Genomic DNA, 13,271 nt, shown 5'->3' on the forward strand with positions numbered 1-13,271 from the left:
TGACATTCAATATGTTTCTGCTTATCTTTTTTTTTTTAATGGTTACTTAATTCTAATCTTACATGCCCCTAAATTTTGCACTTAGAGGAATCAACAGTTGAACGAAACGAGTTACATTTTTTCCCCTTCAACATCATACTTGACAGGAACATGTCCTGTCTGCTAGAGTAGGAGTAGATGTCTTTAAATAAAAATAATTAGCACAAACTCTTGCCAGAGTTTAATTCTTCCGTTTCTGGACTTGAAAACTACCAATGCAAACATTAATGAGGAAGTGATAAGGCTTGTTTATATTTCCCATACTGTCATCCAGCAAATACAAATGTTTTGGTTGATTTATTGTTATTTAAGGATTTCTACACAGAACATTAAAAACTAGTCATAAAACTGTATTTTACTCAGAGATGGCTGCGTTATATGCTAAGCACAGGGTCAGGTCAAGTCTGAATATATATAGTCATACCAGCAGCATCATCATTGTTATGCATATACCGGTATGCTTGTGGTGGCAATTAGTTCTCTTGTCAATCTTCAGCAGGTCTTCCCGGCATCTCCATTGTGCTACTGCTTTTTGGCAGCTTTAAATGATAGCACTAATCCTGTTTATACTCAGCCTCTCGCCACATTATACTCTGTATCAGTTCTAGACTTTGGGTTATGTTAAGCCTGCATTCAGAACCTCATATCCTTGCTAAAGTCATAGGGATATAGACTGCAAACCTTTGTAAATAACAAATCTTATGTGAAGTGTGGTGGGCGTGTGATGCTCAGGGTTGATCTGGTATAGGTTCTTCCAATGCCAGGTGTATTGGTGAGCACACATAGTGGTTGTGTCGTTATAATAGTCAGTGCTTCTTGACCTTCCATTGCGTGCAGTTACAAATAAAGTTGAGTACATAGTCTTGACAATTGAGGATCTTCCGATTAAATGGAATATTTAATATGTATTAGATATTTTGTTCTTCCTTTAAAACCATAAATGACTTCAGCTATATAGAGATGTGCACATGCAGAGGAGAAGAGTTTAGTGAGTGTCTAGAGTAAGTGGAAAGAACTTCAAGAAAGAGTTGGTTTTAAAAGAAATACTTACAAAGTGGTAGGGACTTGAAGAGGGTATTCTCTAGAATTCTGCATGAAATTACTCAAGCAGTCCTGACTCTTAGTATTTGCTTTTTGTAGATTTTTTCGGGTCTGTTGGTCAATCTCACAACCATTGCATCTTGGCTGTCATGGCTTCAGTACTTCAGCATTCCACGATATGGATTTACGGTAGGTCTTCCTTGTCCGTCGTTGTGACTGCGTTCCCAAGCTAGGAACAATGGAAATCGAGCTTCCTATTCTCATTGCCCTGACCATGAGCTGTGAAAGTCTCCCATCCAGAAACCTTTTAGGAGCAAGGAATGAGAATTTCCTGTTAGCCTTGGTTAACACATGGCCGGGGAGTCATTTGCTATTTTCCTCAGTCATCCTTTAAAGGGCTGTGAGTGCGGAGATACCTCCTAGTAAAGGAGAAAGATTGACTAATTGATGAAAAACATATTGTTGTGTTTCAGTTCAATAAGGAAATAAATGAGAGATGGGAGACTAGAATACATATGTTTATAATGAAAGGAAAATTAGAAGAACAAAGACCATATAATAAGCATAGTCATATTGACTTTTGCAAGCTCATTAACTCCAAAGTAAACTGTCTGTGTCTTAGTATAGTATAACCAAGCTTCTAACTTCCAGAAATTACAACTGGTTCTAATGAAAACAAACAAGAACAAAAGATTGTCACTGTAAATTAACAATACTCATTGAGCACCACTGTATCGTTTTAATTAGAATGTTTATGGAGTTACAAAATTCGGGAGAGAAGGAGGAAGGAGCTACGGTGTAATATAGCCAGAGGTCTCCCGCTTTGACCAAATACTTTACTTCTTTTGTATTGGAAGCCAAAATTCCAGCCCTAGGCTTCTTGATTGCCAGGGAAAATAACATTAGTTGGTTTAGTGAGACAAAGACTGTGAATATGTTTTCAGAAATAACAATAAAGATTAAACTCAGAGGGCATGATTGTGATAACTCTTTGGAAACTTCTTGAAATTTAAAACTGTTTACCTTGCCCTGCTCCCGCTTGTGTTATAGGCTTTGCAGCATAATGAATTTTTGGGACAAAACTTCTGCCCAGGACTCAATGCAACAGTAAACAGTACTTGTAACTATGCAACGTAAGTTTGTGTTCAGTGTCAAAATGTGTGTTACTACCATGGTGTGATGTAGAAAGGCCACTGGGCTTAGATCTGTATGAGTCCTTCCAGGGGTACTGAACTTTTCCGAGCCTACGTTTTCTCATCCATAAAGTGAGTTGTGCGTGAATGCACGTGAACATGCGACACAACCCCTCAGTATTCTGCTGCTGTAAAAATTGTCTTTAACGTGCAGCAATGTTTCCTATGTTTGTTTCTTATTGTTTGTTTTGGGCCTTTTAAAAGATCCTTTTGATATTTTGATTGTGGGTTTGAATTCTTGGTTTTCAGAGCATTTGAGATTGAAGTGAGGGGTTTTGATATTTTATCAAGGGCTTATGGTCACTGAACTGTATGGATTCTATGAAATCTATGGGTCCATGAGCTCACGGATACTTCTGAGCCCAACCCATGGACAGTAGTAAGAATGAAATAGGCAGCAATAGCACAAAGAAAGTGAACATTTCTCTGCCAAGATCCTGGCACTTCCACTGCCTCATGCATTTGGAAGACATCATGAAATTAAAGGCCACATAGTCATATGGTATTGTTTTAAATTAACTTGAAATATTCCCTATCAATCAATTTATCCTCTAAAAAAACAAGAAACACTTGAGTAAGTTGAGGAAAAAAAACATTTCCACATAATGTTAAAATAGATTCTAATAACACTAGATAATATTGTTTTAAGAATTTAGTAACACTTTCCTTTTCTATGATTGCTAATGGTTTGATTTTGATACATAAATTAATGAGAGAAAAGAGAATGTTGATATGATCCTAAATCTCCTGAATGTTCAAGTAGAATATAAATAATTCTTAATAACAGGACAAATTACTCTTTTCAGTTATTCACATGAAATCCTCTATACACAGAGGTTTTCTTTATTCTGTCCCTCTCTTTTGGCTTGATCAGGGTGGCCAGGATGAAGTGGATGGGAAAAGTGGGACCAGATAAGGAGGAGCCACCATGGGCTTCATGTAAGGGAAGATGAGGCTTCATCCTCAGAAGGCAAAGGAGGAAGCTATTCCTTTTTTTTTTTTTGAAACGGAGTCTCACTCTGTCGCCAAGACTGTAGTACAGTGGCACAATCTCCGCTCACTGTAAGCTCCGCCTCTGGGGTTCATGCCATTCTCCTGCCTCAGCCTCCCGAGTAGCTGGGACTACAGGCGCCCGCCACCGCGCCCGGCTAATTTTTTGTATTTTTAGTAGAGACGGGGTTTCACCGTGTTAGCAAGGATGGTCTCAATCTCCTGACCTCGTGATCCGCCAGCCTCGGCCTCCCAAAGTGCTGGGCTTACAGGTGTGAGTCACTGCGCTAGGCCAAGAGGAAATTATTCTTATAGTAAAAGAGAGTCTATGTATGTTTTTGGAATTGCTGAATTCCAAAGAGTTGCACAAAAATGGTATCAGGCAGTAACTGTGGCTGTCCAAGGTATTTTTAGTATCAGGTGCTTTCCTAACCTGTGACAAGGAGTTCATCCTACTCTACTCTAGCTGCCACTTAAGGCTTAAACCTAATAGCTGAGTCTGCTGGGAATGTCTTGTACCTGAGTATCTGTGATGCTCATCACTGTCTTGGTGTAAGAGCTGACAGAACGTGACTTTGGCAGGAAAACCATGCACACCTCTTTTCCTGGTTTTGGAATTCTTAGCCTGTGTTGTGTTTTATGGCTGTTTGCAAGGGTAAAGAGTACTGTAAGAGCTTTGATCATCTTAGTAAGGGTCATAGGTGTCATCTGTTTAAGCAGATGTTTTCTTTATCAGGGATAAGGGAACTATTACTTGATAAATGTTTCTGCCCTTTGGAGAGAGCAGCATTACAGATTTGGAAACCAATACATTTGAGTAGGCTAAAAAGTCAGTGATTCAAAGTATGACTCTGTAAACCTGGTCAAGTTCCTTAAACCTTAGTCTCCTCATCTTTTAAGTGTGTACAATGTCCATCACATTGGATTGTTTTAGGAATTAACTAAGTTAGGATCATGTTGCTTGTTAGTGTCTAGCAAAATTTTAAGCACGCAATGACTGTTAGCTATGACATCTGAAGGGATAATCATTAAAGGCTTGGTTGACTTTTAGGCTCCCTTAAGGAACAGTGGATATACTGAGTAACATTTGACAGATGCTAGGAATGAGTTATATTCTTTTTTCTGTTGAATTTCAGATGTACTGGTGAAGAATATTTGACAAAGCAGGGCATCGATCTCTCACCCTGGGGCTTGTGGAAGAATCACGTGGCCTTGGCTTGTATGATTGTTATTTTCCTCACAATTGCCTACCTGAAATTGTTATTTCTTAAAAAATATTCTTAAATTTCCCCTTAATTCAGTATGATTTATCCTCACATACGAAAGAAGCACCTTGATTGAAGTATTCAATCAAGTTTTTTTGTTGTTTTCTGTTCCCTTGCTGTCACACTGTTGCACAATAGCAGTTGTTTTAAAGAGATACATTTTTAGAAATCACAACAAATGGAATTAAACATGAAAGAATCCAAGATATCATGTATCGCATATTAGTTCATCTCCTCAGACAGTAACCATGGGGAAGAAATCTAGTCTAACTTATTAACCTAAAAAAGGAGAATTGAATTCTGGAAACTCCTGTCTCTGGCATTTGTTTCCTCATCTTTAAAATGAATAGGTAGGTTAGTAGCCTTTCGGTCTTAATACTTTATGATGCTGTGATTTGCCATTATTTCATAAATGACAAATGTATTAATGCTATACTGGAAATGTAAAATTGAAAATATGTTGGAAAAAAGAGTCTGTCTTATAGGGTAAAAAAACCACTGTGATAGAAAAATCTTTTTGATAAGCACATTAAAGTTAATAGAACTTACTGATATTTCTCTCTAGTGGTGTAATATCTCAGGAATCTTGGCTGAGGGTTTTGAACTGTAGGTAGAGTAGAGGTCCATTAATAGAATTCTTGCACTATTTCTGGAACATTCTAGCTGTGGAAGGTCACGTAACCTTCTTGGGGTAGTTCAGTGGTTTATGATCCAGGTGTGTGTCAGAATCTTCTGAGGAACTTTGCTAAAATACAAAAGTCTGGCCTCTGCCTATCCGCAGTGCATAAGTATCTCCAGATCTACCTTCATAAAGGAATCTGACCACTCCTGGATTTGGTAATTTCTAAGATCTTTTCCAGCTCTGGAAATTTTACTTAGGATTTAATAACTATTACATCTGTCCCTGCGTAGGTTTTCTTTCCTACTTATATACCTTATTTCTGTATGTCCTTTTCATTCTAACCTTCATCAGTAATAGGGAAATATTTTAATCTTTTTTTAGTTGAAGGGTAATATACCAAAAAATATAGTTCAGTGAATTATGTGCAACCACCCATGCAGGTCAGGAAATAGAAGATTGTAGCACACAAAAGCCCACTCAGCCACTCTCCCAGTCACTACTTCCTTTCTTACCCCTGCGTTATTTTTGAAATGACACTTGCTGTATTCCCCTGTGTTGCTGTTATGAGAACACTGCTACAGCCAAGTGTTATGTTTCTGTGTGCATAGGTTGATACTTAATTCTCTCCCCACTTTTTAATAAATTAAAAGAATTTGGAAATAATTTTGGATTGACAGAAAAGTTGCAAAGATAGTGAGGAAATTTCCTGTCTACTCTTTGCCCAGCTTCCCTTAATGTTAACATTTTATATAGCAAGGTGCATTTGTCAAAGCTAAGAAATTAACATTGGTACAATCACTGTTAATTAAACTGCACACAATATTCAGATTTCACCACTTTTCCACTAATATTCTTTCATTGTTCTAGGATTCAATTCAGGAGACCACATTGCATGTAGCCCTCTTTTTTAAAAGTAAATACTTTTCAATACTTACAGGAATTAAGTGAGCTGGGGCATCACTGGTGTGTAGATGCCCTGAGACTGGTCATCTTGGAATTCATTTAGTTTGTCCGTGGGTGCCCTGACATTCTGTCACAACATCAATTTGGGAACATGGCATTATATTTTTATCTTTGAACTTTTTTCTTTTTGGATGATATTTGATTAACGCATCATCTTGGAACACATTATCTTTTTTCTTGGTTATGTGATCATGAAGATTAATCAGTTTTTCCTGTTCTTGGTATAATTCCTGCTTTTCACATACCTGTGCCTTACAGTTCTCTGTATATACCCTTCCCTTATTACACAGAGAGAAATATCTATCTATACTTTTTACACAAAATATACTTCAGAAGAAACAAAACAGCCAAAATTATTAACAACTACTTTTTAAATAAATGAGAATTTAATTATATCCTGTTTTATGTATCCTCTTTTTATATTAAAATTGCTTTTATATACTTTTGTTGTGGTAAGAACCACATAACATAAAATTTATCATCTTAACCATTTTAAAATTAAGGAACTTTTAAAAAAGTGTGGTTTATTTTCTTATAAAATAGAAATTTATTTAAGGATATAGATATCCATATATTATATACACCTTGTATATTATATGTATTCTCTATTTTATATCCTATATATCAGGATATATATTATATAGGATATATATCCTATATATAATTCATATCTTATATATTATATATGGGTATATATATCCTTAAGTAAATTTCTACATTATAAGAAAATAAACCACACTTTAAAAAACGTTCCTTAATTTTAAAATGGTTAAGATGGTAAATTTTATGTGCTCATTTTATGTTTTTTTTATATATATATATTCTTTTGATTTTATTTTCCCAGATGTCAGAACTAATCTATAATGGAGACGAATTAATGTGGTTTAACATAAAATAAACCTCAGTTAAATGAATATAAGTTGCTATTTGTACTGTTTATACTATAAATGTATACTATCTGTATTGCTTTGCATTCCTTAATGGCAATATATAGTGTTTTATGATACCTCACTGTACTGTGTCTAAAGAACTTTTCTTTTGGATGTAGCAGTAGGATTATAAAAGGTCATTGGCTTGACAACACCTGCAAGTCATTACAGTATTTTAAAAACTTTTTTGATTGGTTTTCACAGTAAAAAAAAAAAAAAACTTTCTATTACAGCCCATTTTTTTGCACATACACAAAAATATAATCCAAACAAGTTTCTTGTGGTGCATTCTGAAAGATATTTTTAAAATAAGATTTGAGTAAATCTATCTTCTAGGTCTATCAATATAATGAAGCAAATATGCAATCAAGAAATACATGTTTTCAAAGTTATATAATTATATCCATCTCTTTAATTATTTTTAGTGTCCTGGTTTGATAATTTATGTGCTTATGCTGGGATTATTGCTCTCCCTACCTCTCATGGATATCAAAAGGACTAAGTAATTCTTAATACTTTTTTTTCATTTCATGTTCTTTGTTTTCATAGAACCTTACATTCCCCAAATTCCTTTATGCATCTGTAAAATGAGAGTTTCTTCTACCTTTAAAGTTCTGTGAATGCATGGATATTTACATTGTTTTTTTTTTCAACTAGCTTCAAGAAGAACAGCCAATTTGACTTTTTCAGTGTCCACTAAATTTCTCAGTGCAACCCTATAATTTATTTATTTTGATTTTTTTCAAAAATTTGAATCATCTGTCATGCAGATTCAGACTGAAGTTGCTAAGATCAAAGAAGGGAGGATGGTCTTTTGTTTAAAAAGGCATCTTTCCATCTGTGTTTCTGGTTGGTCTTGTGTATTTTGTTTTAAAGACTTTGTTTTGGTTGGTGGAGGCAGGACGGAGGGGAGTTCATTATTCCTGTAAACCAGGCGTTGACAAACTTTGAGAGGGGCCTGATACTTTGTCTCTCGGGGTCTTTTTTTTTTTTTTTTTGCTATTTGCCTCTTTTAAAAAACATAACTTTAGAAAAAAATTAAAAACCATTTTCAGCAATGTAAAACCTCTACTTAGCTGGAGGGCCGTACATCACAGCCAGTGAACACCAGATCTGGCCCAGAGGCCGTCGTTTGCAGAGATGCCTGCTGTAGACAGTTGTTGTTCCTGCTTCATGTGAGGCTGTGTTAATATGCTGATAAACCAAAGTTCGAAGAAATTTGTTGTAATTTTAAATTTCAAGATATTATATTGAAATCCTGTTTCTTCTTAATAGAACAAACACAGTGCTTCTTGATACTTCATTCTCTCCCCCACCTTTCTGCCCTGCTTTGACAAAAGGCGAAAAGTGGGTTTCTGCATCCGCCATTAGTTTTACACTCAGTCCTGTGTGGTGGCAGTTAGTATGGTAAGAGGGGTAAGAGAGGCTGGTATCAGTTGAGATGGAGCCTTCTGGCCTCGGGGCATGTGGGAGAGCGTGTGTTTTGTTTTGTTTTGTTTTTTTTCTCATGTTCAGGAATTGTTTGTTTTTGAGATGGAGTCTCATTCTGTCTCAGGCTGGAGTGCAGTGGTGCGATGTTGACTTACCGCAATCTCTGCCACCCGGGTTCAGGTGATTCCCCTGCCTCAGCCTCCTGAGTAGCCGGGACTACAGGTGTGTGCCACCACACCTGGCTAAATTTTGTATTTTTAGTAAAGACGAGGTTACACCACGTTGGCCAGACTGGTCTTGAACTCCTGGCCTCAAGTGATCCACCCGCCTCAGCCTCCCAAAGTGCTGGGATTACAGGTGTCAGACCACTCTTGGCCTGGAATTTTTGTTTTTAGTGCATCCAAAGGGGTGGCTATTCTCTGAGTAATGAATTCACACCAGTCATCCGACCAAAGATCTGTAACCCAGAGCACCAAATCACTCATTTAAACAGTACAGTTTTAATGTGGACATTATGTTGTTACATTATTCTCTCAGGTGTGAAACTGAGGTCAGAGGGTTCCTTGGTAAACACAGATTTGGGATTTAAGACCAATGCAACAATGTCTACTACATCCATAGGGATTTGTGTGTCAAGCTAACCTGAATAGTTGCTCCAGCTAACCTTCACCAAGACAATGCAGGAGATAGCAGTGTCCCCACCCCACCCTCACAGGCTTGTGTTTATCTTCTGTGGACTAAAGATCCCGGCCTTGAACTGCACCAGACATAGCTACCATCTGGCTTGCAGCCTGTTTGTATACATATTTTAAATAAATGGTTAACTTGCATGTTGACTTGTAGACTACTTTTTTCCCTCCACTTAGCAATATGAACATAATGATACTCTAAATCAAAGTAAGTCTTATTTTCTAAACTATAAAACTTCAAATTTCTTTCTTTCTTTCTTTTTTTAAGACAGGGTCTCAGTCTGTTCTTTAGGCTGGAGTGCAGTGGCTCAATCACAGCTCACTGCAGCTTCGATCTCCCAGGCCCCAGTGATCCTCCCGCCTCAGCCTCCCGAGTAGCTGGGACTATAGGTGCACGCCACCACACCTGGCTAATTTTTTTGTAGAGATAAGGTCTCACTTGGTTGCCCAGGCTGGCACATTTCTTTGTGATTACATAGGGTGGAATTTCCTAAGCTTCCCTGATAAGAATCAGTGGTCCTCTAGAATGCTTATAATAGGAAGGAAAGTATTACCTTTTTTCTCCCTTGTGTCAGAGGTAGGCTGGAAATTCTAGGTAATTATTTGGGAAATATAGCACCTATTTAGGATTGCAATAAGAAGTTAAGGCTCACTAACTTCCATTGTTATAATTTGATCTTCATTCAATCACTGGGTAACTGCTGCATTGAAAACCATGCATTGTATTTTGTATCCACCTAATATCAGAAGCACAAGTAGAACTAAGTGAACCCATAAGCATCACCTGATCTTCAGATCATTTGTCAGCAGCAGAGTCATCCTTCCACCCCTGAGCCCCATAGAACAGCGTACAGATGGTCTTTGACTTACGATCTTGTTATCTTCCGGTAAACCCATATCGTAAGTCAAAAATACACTTAATACATTGAACCTACCGAACATGATAGCTTAGCCTAGTCTAAGAATGCGCTCAGGATACTGATACACCCTGCAGTTCAAAATCCCCTAACACAAAGCCTATTTTATAGGCTTTATATTTTATTTTATATTAAAGTGTTGAATATCTCTGTAATTTATTGAATACTAAATGAGACTCAAAGTCTGGTTCTACTGAATGTGCATGGCTTTTGTACCTTTGCAAAGTTATAAAGTCCTAAGTCAAGCCCTCGCAATTCAGAGACCATTTGTATGTGGGCCTCTGCTAAATGACACTTGGAAGCGGTACTGCTTTGATCTAAGTGAGGATGCCGGCTCTCACTTGGCTCCCTCTGTCAGGCACCAAAGTCTCAGCTCAAAGAATCAGCTCAATAATGAGAGGCTTGGCGGCATGCTGTTTGGAAAACCTCAAGCTGTTCCATCTTTTTCATTTTCCAATGGGGAAACTTGTGTTTCAGAGACTGCAACTGGCCAAAGGTCACACAGATTATTTCCTTGCTAAGATTTGGAAAATACTGCAGTATTATCAGGCGCGTCTTGATAAATCCTGAGGTGGGTTCCTTTGGAAAATGCCCTATGCATAAGCCAGAATGGGTGCAGTGGGTGTCAGTGGAAGATAAGGAGTTGTAAGAGCTGTGAGGCAAATATGGGGCCTTTTTATCTCTACAGCTAATCTCTGTAATTCATTGAATGCTGAATGTGAAAAACAGAATGGTGGCATGCTACTCAAAGTATGGTACTACTGAATGCGCATGGCTTTCATACCATCGCGAAGTTAAAAGGTCCTAAGTCAAGCCCAGGCAAGATTCCCCAGTTCTCCTCCTCTTGTCATCCTTTACTCACCAGGTCTGTAACCCTGATGGACTAGCTCAGGGTAATCTATAATGTTCTTACCCATAAAATAGGGATTCTAATAGTATCTACCACAGTTGGGTTATAGAAATTACATAAGATGCTATATGTAAAGTGCCTAGAAATACCTGGTCATGGGACCTGCTCAATACATTTTTAGCTATTACTGTTTTATTCCACAGGACATGACTGGTCATAAGCATCATGCTAGTGGCAGTTCATGGGTGATGCCCTCAGTGAAAAGTGGGGCACTATCCTCCAGCATGTGTTTTATGGATTGAGCCAGAGTTCAACAAACTGGCTTGCCAGCCAAATCCAGCCCACTGTCTGCTTTTGAAAATGCAACTTTATTGGAACACAGCCATGCTCATTCACTCTTGTAGTGTTTGTGGCTGTTTTTGCCCTATGATGGCAAAGTGGTTGCACCAAAGACCATTATGACCCACAAAGCCTAAAATAGTTATCGGTCCTGTATGTAAAGTTTCCAGGTCCCTACATTAAATGAGTATTTCCTGCCTGCTTCCAACAGTTAAAATGCACAGGTCCATGAATCAAGCAATACTGGCTTCTCTCAATATCATTCCCATTAACCCATCTTTAGAATTTACACTTCTGTTTCTGCACCTTTAGTCTCTGCTGGTTTAGATGTTCTGGACTTAAAAAGCGGGGGAACATGTCCACCTGGAAGTACACTGAGGGTTCCACTGAGTCTGCTACTGTCTGCCACGTGGTCTCTTTGGGATTTCCACACCTGTGGAAGAGCAGGCAGAGAAAAGATATATTTGTCATCCTGAGAGGCTGGGGTTACTGCTACATAATTGGGCAGAGATTTCACAGAGATAACTCAGTGTTTCCATGCTCCACAGCTCTGTAAGGGCAAGGTAACCAAGGGCTCTGAGCCCTCGAGATTGAACGTGTGGATCAGTGCACCAGGCACGCAGCTTAGTACAGTTGAAGTAGCAGCCAAGAGCGAGGGAACTCCCGGAAGGACAGTAGAGGGTGAAGTTATTACTACAGCTGTCTGAGCAGCAGCAGCAATGGGGACTAGGTAGTTCTAGTCCTGTATTGTGTTACCTAGAGATTACAGCTGGCCTCTCCCTCACAAAGTCCAGGGTGTGCATGAGTGGATCTGAATGGTGCAAGGGGTGGACTGGAGTAGACACTTGTGTTGCTGTCTCCTATGTGATTTTGGTTGCAGCTCTGGTGGACAGTTCCATGTGAGCTTAGACCTTAGCATCCCACTCCTGCACCACATGTCTCTTCACTTTCTGCTCCTGGGCCTTCTCCAAATTTGAAAGAAGTTCACCTTGTGTGCAAGTGTAGCCTGGTAACACCCAGGAGCACCCCTCAACCAGTAGGGATTGGGGCCAGTGGGGAAATGCCCCAGCCTTAGTTCTTCAGACAGAGGGGCATTCTGTCATGTTCTCAGAGGAGGAGCTGAGGCAACACACCCGCATACTGGCATTTCCTCCTTTTTTGTGTGACTTTGTTCCCTACTCCAGGTTTTGAATATCACCTCCCAAATAAACTATTAAATACTTGAACCCAAAGTGCTTGTCTTATCTCTTCCTTCAGAGAAACACAAACTAAAACACATTCTCATTAAGACGAGAAATAAGCATGTCTACTTTGGCTGCCTCTCTCTAGCATGGTACTGTCCTTATTTACAGATGAGATGGTCTTCTACATAGAAAACTTAAAGAGGCCAGGTGCGGTGGTTCATGCCTGCTCATCCAGCACTGTGAGAGGCCGAGGCAGGAGGATCACTTAAGGCCAGGAGTTTGAGGCTGCAGTGAGCTGTGATCACCACTGCACTGCACTCCAGCTTGGGCCACAGAGTGAGACCCTGTCTCTACAAAAAAAAGAAAGAAAAAGAAAAAGAAAGGAAAACCTAAAGAAACACAGAACCACAGCTAGTAAAAAACTTCAACAAGTGTGCTGAGTGTAAGATGAATTTATTTAAAAATTAGTAAATTAATTTCCTTTAGAATAGCAATAACCAACTAGAAACTATAATGAAAGAGAAGATTCTGTTCATCATAGCAATAAAACCATAAAACAGTAAAGCTGTAGTAGCAATGAGACCATATTAAACAATGCATAAGATCTTTAAGGAATTTTAAGACACAGGACATGAGGGAAGATCTGAAAAAGGGGCGCATTATCGTGTTTCTGATATTGTAAAGATATCAATTCTCCTCAAACCAATATATTCAACACAATCCAAATTAAATTTCAATGAGACTTTTCCCTCTTTTTCCTCTCAGGAACCCATCAAACTTATTTTAACATTTATATGAAAAAAAATGATTCACAAAAAT

The 13,271-nt window shown here is 38.4% G+C and overlaps 1 protein-coding gene across 8 annotated transcripts in view; it reads left to right on the plus strand.

Annotated features, from left to right (window-relative positions):
- The window catches only part of ABCG2 (ATP binding cassette subfamily G member 2 (Junior blood group)), a 140,334-nt gene extending 135,721 nt beyond the window's left edge, over positions 1-4,613 (plus strand). For all 8 annotated transcript variants that reach the window (XM_050790462.1, XM_050790459.1, XM_050790458.1 and 5 more), the window contains 3 exons: positions 1,180-1,269; positions 2,131-2,213; positions 4,400-4,613. In XM_050790462.1, the coding sequence (XP_050646419.1) occupies positions 1,180-1,269; positions 2,131-2,213; positions 4,400-4,547 (321 nt within the window). In that variant the 3' untranslated portion in view covers positions 4,548-4,613. The remainder of the gene's footprint in view (positions 1-1,179; positions 1,270-2,130; positions 2,214-4,399) is intronic.
- The last annotated feature ends 8,658 nt before the right edge of the window (positions 4,614-13,271 follow it).

The sequence above is a fragment of the Macaca thibetana genome, chromosome 5 (assembly GCF_024542745.1).
Source record: "Macaca thibetana thibetana isolate TM-01 chromosome 5, ASM2454274v1, whole genome shotgun sequence".
Taxonomy (NCBI): Eukaryota; Metazoa; Chordata; class Mammalia; order Primates; family Cercopithecidae; genus Macaca; species Macaca thibetana.